Raw genomic sequence first — 9,483 nt, 5'->3', positions numbered from 1 at the left:
GTTCTCGGTGGACACATGCCACAGCATTAGAACACAGGTAACTTCATTTTCAGAGAATTAATGTAAGTGATATGCACCGCTGAGCTTTCCGTGGACTTCAACCCACGTGGAACTCAATAGATTTTATCACTGCTTCCCTGGACGCTTGAGCATCCACTGTGACCTGCAGAAGGAATCAGAGGTCTCAAGGTCAAATACTAAAATTTTTCAGATATTCACAGATACTGTTTAGGTGCATGAATTACTGATACATGTGGAAATTCTGCTCCAACTTCAATCTGCAGGATTGGGACCTGACTTCAGAGGTTTTCACATTTAAAGGTGAAAAGTTTCGGTTGCTGAGAAAATTATCATAGGACCAGAATGATACTACAATGGGTAGGGCATTTGTTCTGCACGTGGCAGGCCAGGGTTCAATCCACCGCATCCCATATGGTCCCCTGAGCATGGGCAGGTGTGGTCCCAAAACAAAAGTAAATAAATAAATCAAATTAATAAGCATTTTAAAATACAGTAAGAATAATAATGATATCCTGTCAAACGGTGGGGAGACAATTCAATCGGCTTAATCAGTGGCTAACGAATTAATAGTACTCCTACATTTAAAAAACCAATGGGGCAGGGCTGGAGAGATAGCACAGCAGGTAGGGCGTTTGCCTTGCACGCAGCCGACCCAGGTTCGATTCCCAGCATCCCATATGGTCCCCTGAGCACTGCCAGGAGTAACTCCTGAGTGCAGAGCCAGGAGTAACCCCTGTGCATCGCCAGGTGTGACCCAAAAAGCAAAAATAAATAAATAAATAAATAAACAAACAATGGGGGGGAGATAAATACATCACCAGAGAAGACATATGGATAGCCAGTAGACACATGAAAAGATGTTCACTGTAACTGATTATCTGGGAAACACAAATCAAAACAATACAAAGATTGTCTCCCACCAGTGAGAATGGCCTATGTCAAAAAGACTGGAGCTAGTCAGTGTTGGCGGGGATTTGGTGGAAAAGGAAACTTCACTGTTGGTGGGAATGTCTGGGTCAGTCTCTATGTAAAGTCTATGGAGATTTCTCCAAAAAGTAAGACTAAAGCATCCCTAAGATGCTCTAGCAAGCACAAAAATATTCATTCAAAAAAATATGTGCATGACCATATTCATCACAGAGCTTAGTACACTTGCCAAGATATGGAAAAAGCCCCAATCTCCAGTGACAGATGGGTGGATAAAGAAGGCATGAGACACAATGGAGTACTATACAGCTAGAAGAGAAGATGATATTGTATAGTCTGCTGCAACATGGGTGGAACATTAAGTATCACACTGAGTGAAATCATTCTATGGTGGTGGACCCACCATGTTTCAAAGAGCATCTTCCTGTATTTGCCCATCTGTGTTTTCTCTGAATCAGCTAGGACTTCATCTTCGCGTTCAGTGTCAACTTAGTGAAATCTTACATTGATTTCCTATAGGCTGCTATCACTCATTGCTACCAGAAGTGGAGTGGTTTGGCAGCACAAATTGATGTCTCTCTATCCTGGAGTTCACATGACCCAAAGGGGAGCTAGAGAAATTCGACAGCTGGTAGGGCGTTTGCCTTATAGGCTGCAGGCCTGGGTTTGATTCTTGGCATCACATAGTGTCCCACAGTCCACTAGGAGTGATCCCTGAGTGCAGAGCCAGAAGTAATCCCTGAGCACCACTGGGCGTGGTCCCAAAACAAAAACAAACAAAAAGCAAACAAATAAAAAGATCAAAACAGAGATGGAGCAATAGCACAGCAGCACATGGCCAACCCAGGTTCGATTCCCAGCATCTCATATGGACCCTCGGCCACTGCCAGGAGTAGTTCTTGAGTGCATGAGCCAAGAGTAACCCCTGAGCATCACTGGGTGTGACCCAAAAAGAAAAAAAAGAGACCCAAACAAATGGGTCAGTGGGGGCTAGAGGCATTCAGAGGCAATCCATTTCCTGCCTCTTTCAGCTTCTGGGAGCTGTGTTTCTTGGCTTGTGATCCTTCCGTATCACTGGGATCTTGCTTGCCTTGTCATATCTCCTCCTCTCTCTATGTCCTTTTGGTGTCTCTCTTTCCGTTTTGATTGCATTGTGCTTGCATTAAGCCCAACTCGATAATCCAAGATGATTCCACCATCTCAAATTAAATCTGTCTTTGTTTTTTGTATTTGGGCTACTCCCAGTGGTGCTCAGGACTCACTCCTGGCTCTGCGCTCAAGGACACTCCTGGTGGACTTAAGGGACTGTAGGACGTGTTGGGGATTGACCCCAGGTGGACCTTGTGCAAGGCAAGCATCCTACCTGCTGTACTATTGCTCTGGACCCTTGAAATCCTTAATTTGATCTCATTTACAAGGTCTCATAGGCCTCATAAGGTAACATATTCACACACATCCAGGGATTAAGACAGGGTCATTGTGACAGTGGTGGCCAGCAATTATTCTGCCTAGCACACGCTGGGAATTATCTTGAATGTCTGTCTTCCTCATTTCCCTGTGGACATCCTAAATATGTGCAGTGTTACTATGTGCCATGTCCTGAACCAACTCAAAGAAGAACAGTAACTAGCCTGGTGATGGTGCCCAAGTTACATAACTTCCCCCAAGCCTCACCACAGAGTGCTCCTTTGCAGAGCTGAAGAGATGAAAATCTCTCTCCTAGGAAATGTTGTAGCAAGAGCGTCTGCAGTCATTTCTTCCCATTTAATCTGAATTCCAACATGCATCTGTAAAAAATGTAAGCAAAAGCCCTGGGTTCAGCAGTGGTGGTGGGGTAGAGACATGAACCTCTTAAAACTGCCGGCATGAATGTAAATCTGCAGCGTCCTGGAGGACACAGATGGCACTCTGAAGGTCATGAAGAGCCTTTGCGAAGTTTGTTCTCTTTATTCCAGTAATCATCCATTTCTAAAGTGCTTCTTAGGGGCAAGGTAGAATTTATGGACAAAGATTTCCTGTAGGGTGTGCTTTATCACACTGGAGGGGAAGGTGGAGGTGAGCCTTCATTCCCCCACAGCAAGAGGATTTGGTCAAAAGGACCTGAAAGGCCGTGCTCAGGGTTTGACAAAAAAAAGTAGTGACAAACTGAAGGGTCAGGGAGGAGTTCAGTCAATGGACTGTAGAGTGAGAGCTGTTGATAGAAAAATAAGGGTGGGGAAAGGCTTAAAATATGGGTTTCATGGTGTCCATGGTGGGTACATTTAGGCAACGGAATAACAGAATTCTGATTTGCTACTTTTATTTTCATCTTATAACAGTGAAAGGTGGGGAAAGGGGATTCGAGTCCGACTTTCCTTGAGTTTGGATTCTAGCCTTCCTGCGTGGAGAACAAACACAATCGAAGGTGTCCCTCTACTGGACACGGGACGCGGCCGCTGCGGGCCACGCCAGCTTGCCACCGGGTTAGACTCAGCTTACAGTGCTGCAGATCTTTCGAGAAAAAAAAATTGGAGTCGGAAGTTACTATAGTGCTTATTCAAAGGGAGACGGACTGGGGGTCCGTGAGGGGCCGGGCAGGCTGGAGAGGTGATGTGCCGGGAGGGAGAAGGCCGGGTTCGACTTCCAGCACTGCAGATGATGGACCCGCTCAGGGTGGATTTGGGAGTATGTGACCCCCCCAAACCAATAAATAATAAATTGGTGGAGGGGGCTCACTGTGGGAACCCGGTGCTAGTAATTCCAGACTCACTGGCCAAGGCACCTTTTTTCACTGTGAAGTCGGTCTCCTCTCTACGCGCCTTGCCCGACTGTCCAGAGCGGACCCAGGTTCAGCGGTGGACGCTGCGCTGGCGGGGATACCCGCGCGACTGCACCTGCCCGGGCCTCCGTCGGCCCGGGTTCGGATCGCTCCAACTCCGGCCGACACGCGCGTCCCGGGAATCCGCTCCCTGCGGCCGGCTTGGGGCGCTGCTCGGCTTGGACTCGGCTCCTCTTCGGCAACGTTCGGTCAACGCTCTCTTTCTCGGGCTCGGCTCTCTTCGGTTTCTTTCGGGTAACGTTCGACTCGGGCTCGGCTCTCTTCGGGTGACGTTCGACATGGGCTCGGCTCTCTTCGGGTGACGTTCGACACGGCTTCTCCTCGCTTAGGCGTCCTTCGGACGACGTTTGACACGGGCTCGGCTCTCTTCGGCTTCTTTCGATAACGTTCGACTCGGTCTCGGCTCTCTTCGGGTGCCGTTCGGCACCGCTCCCTCAGCGCCCATCCACCCCCTCGGTTGTCTCCCGGTGCCTTCGGGCGCAGCTCGGCCCCCGCTCGGTTGTCTCCGGCTTCCTTCGGGCGGAGCTCGGCTCGGGCTCGGCTCTCTTCGGCCGCGCTCGGCCGCGGCCCCGGAAGCGCTCCCAGGGAGCCGGGACGGCCGGCTTCCCGCCTGGCCATGGCCCCGCTGCTGGAGTACGAGCGGCAGCTGGTGCTGGAGCTGCTGGAGGCCGAGGGCTGGTGGTGTGCGCCCGCGGGCTCGGCGCGGACCGGCTTCTCTACCACTTCCTCCGGTGCACAGCCACCCGGCGTGCCTGGCGCTGGTGCTCAACACGCAGCCGGCCGAGGAGATGCGGAGAGCGGGGCGGGCACGGGGGTCTCCGAGCGGGGCGCGGGGCGGGCACGGGGGTCCCCGCGTGGGTGCAGTTCCTGGGGCCGAGCGAGGCCTCGGAGGAACCACGCAGGAACCACCCACGGGGCGGCGGGGGATTTGAATGGGGTCCCTAGGGCAAAAGCGGGGGCCCAGGGGCCCGGGAGGACACCAAAAGGGTGGGAGGGGATCCCCGCGGGAGGGCGGGTGGGCTTCAGTGAGGACAAGGAGAATTCTTTGGAGAAGGAAGGGCTGGGGGGACCCCCGGAGCAATGAGGAGACGTCCCGTTGAGGAGCCAGGAGAGAACCCCGAATCTGGGATTAATAGGGACTCACAGATGATGTGGGGGGAATCCCTAAAAGGGAAAAGTGGGGGGATGGAGGTTAATAGGATGATGTGAAGGGGGAACCCCGCTGAGAGGAGTAGGGCGGAGGGGGTCCCACAAGAGGAAGAGCAAAAGTTGAAGATGTTAGGGCGCCCCGGGTTAGGGAGAGGAGCCCCCCTTACTGAGAGTGGTCAGCGCTGCTGAGTGTCAGCTGAGAAGTGTGACCCCGAACTCCTAGGTCAGACACCCTCAGTCAGCTATGTCGAAGGGACCCAACCCCCCAGTAAAATAGCATTGAAATGAGGGTGCACAGGGTCTAGGGGCCCCTGGCATGAAGTCTCTGTTGGGGTGGACCGGGCGAGACTCGGGGTCGCGCTGCATGGAAACAGCCCGGTGTCAGTCTGCTCACGTCCCAGATGCCCTGCAAACCTGGTTTTGGCAGGAATTGTTTTCCAGGTTTACAGTATGATTCAGACTTGGCATTTAAAACTTTTTATGTGACTATTAAAACATACCAGAGAGATAGTACAGGGGTTAAGAGGTTTGCTGACTCGGGTTCGGTCCCTGGCTCCATATCGGGTCCCTCAAGCTCTGTCAGGAGTCAACCCTGGGCAGGGGGCCAGGAGTAAGCCCCGAGCACAGCCCAGAACAGGCCAATGAACATACAGATATTCATGATAATGTGAGGGTAGTGATACCTCCTTGTAAACATCTAAACCAACTAGCAGTGCCATGAAGTGTAGCCTAATGAGTGGGTTGATCAGTATAAAGTAGAAATTATTAAGTGTGGGACTTCATTAAGTTTACTATCTCTGATGAGCTGTCATTGCATGCAGCCGACCCCAGCATCCCCTATGATCCCCCGTGCCTTTCAGGAGTAATTCTGACTGCAGAGCCAGGAGTAAGCCCTGAACATCTCCAGTATAACCGAAAATAAAATAAAAATGATTTTTTAAAGTTCACTATCTGAGAAATATGGCACGTTATTTAAATTCAAAGATCAGCTATTAAAACCCTAGGGACAGTCCCAGCTGGTAACAGCTGAATCTGTCCCTTTCTCCGTACATTCAGATCAATGCAGCTCAGGTCTCTGCAGCTAGGACAGGGCCAACTACTACATCAGGACGTGGCAGATTTCTCCTCAGAGCGTCTGGCAGTGAGGTGGCCAGGAGCTATGTGGCTCATGGGTGACCAGCTATGTGGTGGGGATAGCAGCTGGTGCACAGATTTGAGGGGTGTTTCCTTGGCGACTCTGATCCCTAAGCTCCTTGTCCTTTGGGTGTAATAAAAGGCTCTTGAGTGGTTTTGTTTGACTCTGCAGCACTGTGACATTATCCATGGCTCATAGACTTAAAACCCCTTCCTCTGGGTACACGGCCTCTGTTGAGTGTTGGGCTCACATGTGCTTCCTCTCTCAGGGATACCATCGGTGTGAGCGAGGAGACCCTGAAGGAATTCAGCACAACCTACAAGTGAGCATGGCTTCCACGGCTGCTCTGTTCTTTCTAGATCTTTCTCATAGATCTCTGAATCACAGGATTCCCCCCACAGTGGCTCAGTGGGGTCGTAAACCATTATCTGGACAGGGTGGCTGCAACCCTGGATTTTCGGGGGCTTGTTTTGGAGTATAATTTTCAGTTTGTTTGTCTTCAGTTCTTTAAGACTTTAGCTGCTTTCCACGGGTTATGGTGGAGGTCTTGAGGAAGCATCTGTGGATCTCAACTGGATGAGGGCATTTGGTCCTTGTGGGCTTCATGAGAACGATTCCTTACTACCTTCCTGTGAATGGCACAGCCCACATGATAGTGTAACTGCTCACACAGTTTGGAAAACATACCAGCCTCAGAAATGCTTGCTTCTGAAACATCCCTCACAGCTGCAGCAAAGTTAATAGCCCTGTCCTTGGGTACACACTGGCTGCAGCTGGTACAGCCAATGGGCTGCATGTCCCGTGTCCTTTTTTTGGCTAGCCCTTGGTTCCTTCTTTTTTGGTCACGAAAGTGAAGAAACGAAAGAGCTGCAGCTCTGACTTTCAATGTCTAGGTTCTGGCATTCACATCTCCGGACAAGCTGCAGCTCTGCTCTGCCGAGCCATGTAGCCCTTGGGCTTCCTCACCCCCCCCCCCCCATTTGCCCTCCCCCTCCTAAAGCAGCTGGTCACCTCTTTCCCATGTGGCTCGCCTCCCCATCCCAATGAAGCTGTGCATCAATCCTAAGGACTGTGCTTCTCCCTCAGACACTTTGATGACAACCTGACAGGGCGTCTGACTCACAAGGATTTCCGCTCCTGCCTGAGAGGCCTCAACTACTACTTGCCCATGGTAGAGGAGGGTGAGCCCGAATCCAAGTTTGAGAAGTTCTTGGACGCCGTGGACCCAGGAAGGTAGGAGGGCCTTGCCCTGCAGTGGGGACGCCGGAATGGTCCCGGACCATTGGAGAGTGGCCAGAGAGCCCAGAAAACTCTGAGAGAGTGAGGCTGCGGTCTGGGGTAGGCGGTGGGGATGGGAGCAGCCTGAGACTCGGGCTCAGAGGGATGGCAACTCTTTCTGGGGTAGCTGAGGGTGCGCTGACCCACTGTCCACAGGAAGGGCTATGTCTCACTGGAGGACTACACCTCCTTCCTGATCGACAAGGAGTCAGAAAACATCAAGTCCAGCGATGAGATTGAGAGCGGGTTCCAAACCTTGGCAGAGGGCAAAGCATACATCACTAAGGAAGACATGAAGCAGGTGGGGGTTCCATGTGCCTTTTCTGATGTGCTTCACCCAGTCTGCCACCCAGTCTCCTCGCCCCAGGACTGTGCCTAATTCACCCACATCTACCCCCAGACTGCTCAACCCAGAGTCCTCATCTCAGGACTGCCTCCTCTCCCTCCTCATGTACCCTGCTGTCCACCCTGGTCTCCTAACCCCAGGACTGTCCACTGTGATCCGTGTTCAGATTAGACAGGGTTGTGTGGTAGCCTATTTGCTATGCTCAACACTTTGATTTGACTTGAGCAGGCACAAATCAGAAGACATGTTATTTTTTTTTTAACTTTTTGTGCCCACCTGGTTTTGCTCAGGGGTTACTCCTGGCTTTGGATTGAGGAATTACTCCTGGCAGTGCACAGGGGACCCTGTGGGCGCCAAAGATTAAAGGCAGATTAGTTACGAACAAGGCTAGTGCCCTTCCCGTTGTGCTATCACTCTGGCCCCTCAGATCTGAAGACCTGGATTCAGATCCAAACTTGCACTCAGGTTGAAGGCTGTTTTTGACCCTGTGTATTTAGGACTCGCAAGGAAGTGCGAGTGTGTCCCTTAGTCTGATCTGCTAAAACTTAGGTGATGAGAAATTGCTATAGGGACAGGGTTGACTTCTTCCTGAAAATTCTTGCTCCTCAAGTTCAGGGTGTGTGAGAAATGTGGCCCCTGGTCCTGATGACCGTGTTTTCTCTTTCGGTTTCAGGCTCTGACTCCTGAGCAGGTGGCGTTCTGTGCTTCGCACATGCAGCAGTATGTGGACCCTCGGGGCCGAGGCCACGCGGCTGGCTACGACTATGTAGGATTCACCAATTCCTACTTCGGCAATTGAGAGCTGCTCTTTTTTTGTCGGTGTTGTTATGGGCCATCTTGGATGTGTTGATTAGGGCTCAACGGAGGGTGGGTTTCCTCATTTACCTGGGTGGCAATAACCAAAGCCCAAGTCCTGGTAGGACTGGAGTGAAGGAGGTTCTACCTTCTGGGTCTGGCTTTACCTTCTGGTTCTACATGTATTTATTATCTTGAGTTGACTATAGAAAAAATTTTGATTATTTCCTTTAAAATATTATTTGTGTTTCTTGGGAGAGAGCTCAGTGGGCTATAATAAATGCTTTGCATTCTGGAAACTGGATGTGATCTGGATGTTCTTTTGCTGTCATCCTGTTGGTCATCAATTGCCTCAAGCAGGCTCCAGTAACATCTTCGTCCTAGCCCTGAGATTTTAAAAAGTGCCACATTCGAGACTCTTTCAGGGTCAGGAGAATGAGGCCCATCATTGTTACTGGTTTTTGGCATATTGAATATGCTACGGAGAGTTTGCCAGACTCTGCCGTGTGGGCAGGATACTTTTGGTAGCCTGCCAGGTTCTCCAGAGTAAGACCTAGAAAATAAGATGTCGCGCTGGAAGAATAAATTTGCAAATTCAGAAAGGACGTCTCATTATCTGGGGGTGTTTCTCAATTATTTAGCACAGGAAACTGCACTTCTACTCACCAAAGAGTCGGAAGACAATCCTTCCACAAGTTATTTTGAAGACTTCAGCAAGGTGGCCTCTAACTTAAGGAAGGAGAGTGTAGAGTGTAGTTACAGAGAGGCCAGAGCATTACCACATGCGACTCTGGAGACACCCAAGCACTGCCAGGGTGCCTCTGGTGCTCCCCAGGAGGGTAGATAAGGTATTTGGCATTTTGAGCTTCTGGCAGAAAGGAGTTCTGTTAACCCAAATGTGGGTCATAATGGGAAATAGTATGAGCATCCATGGGTAGCTCCGCTAGCAGTGAGGAACTCACCAGGTTGTTCCAGAGTGCAATGGACATCTCATTTTGCATAAGTGCTGAGAAG

General features: G+C 50.7%; 1 protein-coding gene across 1 annotated transcript; it reads left to right on the top strand.

The window, feature by feature from the left end:
* Window positions 1-4,382: 4,382 nt before the first annotated feature.
* On the top strand, window positions 4,383-8,488 carry LOC130016680 (spectrin alpha chain, erythrocytic 1-like). The gene is made up of 5 exons (XM_056107414.1): window positions 4,383-4,497; window positions 6,249-6,372; window positions 7,137-7,283; window positions 7,485-7,629; window positions 8,348-8,488. The coding sequence occupies exons 1-5, from the start codon at window positions 4,383-4,385 to the stop codon at window positions 8,471-8,473; spliced, it is 657 nt and encodes a 218-aa protein (XP_055963389.1). The 3' UTR covers window positions 8,474-8,488.
* Window positions 8,489-9,483: the final 995 nt, after the last annotated feature.

This window comes from Sorex fumeus, unplaced genomic scaffold (assembly GCF_029834395.1).
Source record: "Sorex fumeus unplaced genomic scaffold, SorFum_2.1 ptg000165l, whole genome shotgun sequence".
Classification (NCBI taxonomy): Eukaryota; Metazoa; Chordata; class Mammalia; order Eulipotyphla; family Soricidae; genus Sorex; species Sorex fumeus.
Note: the sequence above shows the minus strand (reverse complement) of the source record. Positions and strands in the feature narration are given on the sequence as shown.

Bases quoted from the DNA above. Each gene is read 5' to 3' on its own strand.
- LOC130016680 (XM_056107414.1), top strand. From the start codon at position 4,383: ATGGCCCCGCTGCTGGAGTACGAGCGGCAGCTGGTGCTGGAGCTGCTG. The intron at 7,284-7,484 runs GTAGGAGGGCCT...CACTGTCCACAG, and splicing joins GACGCCGTGGACCCAGGAAG to GAAGGGCTATGTCTCACTGG. The intron at 7,630-8,347 runs GTGGGGGTTCCA...TTTCGGTTTCAG, and splicing joins CTAAGGAAGACATGAAGCAG to GCTCTGACTCCTGAGCAGGT.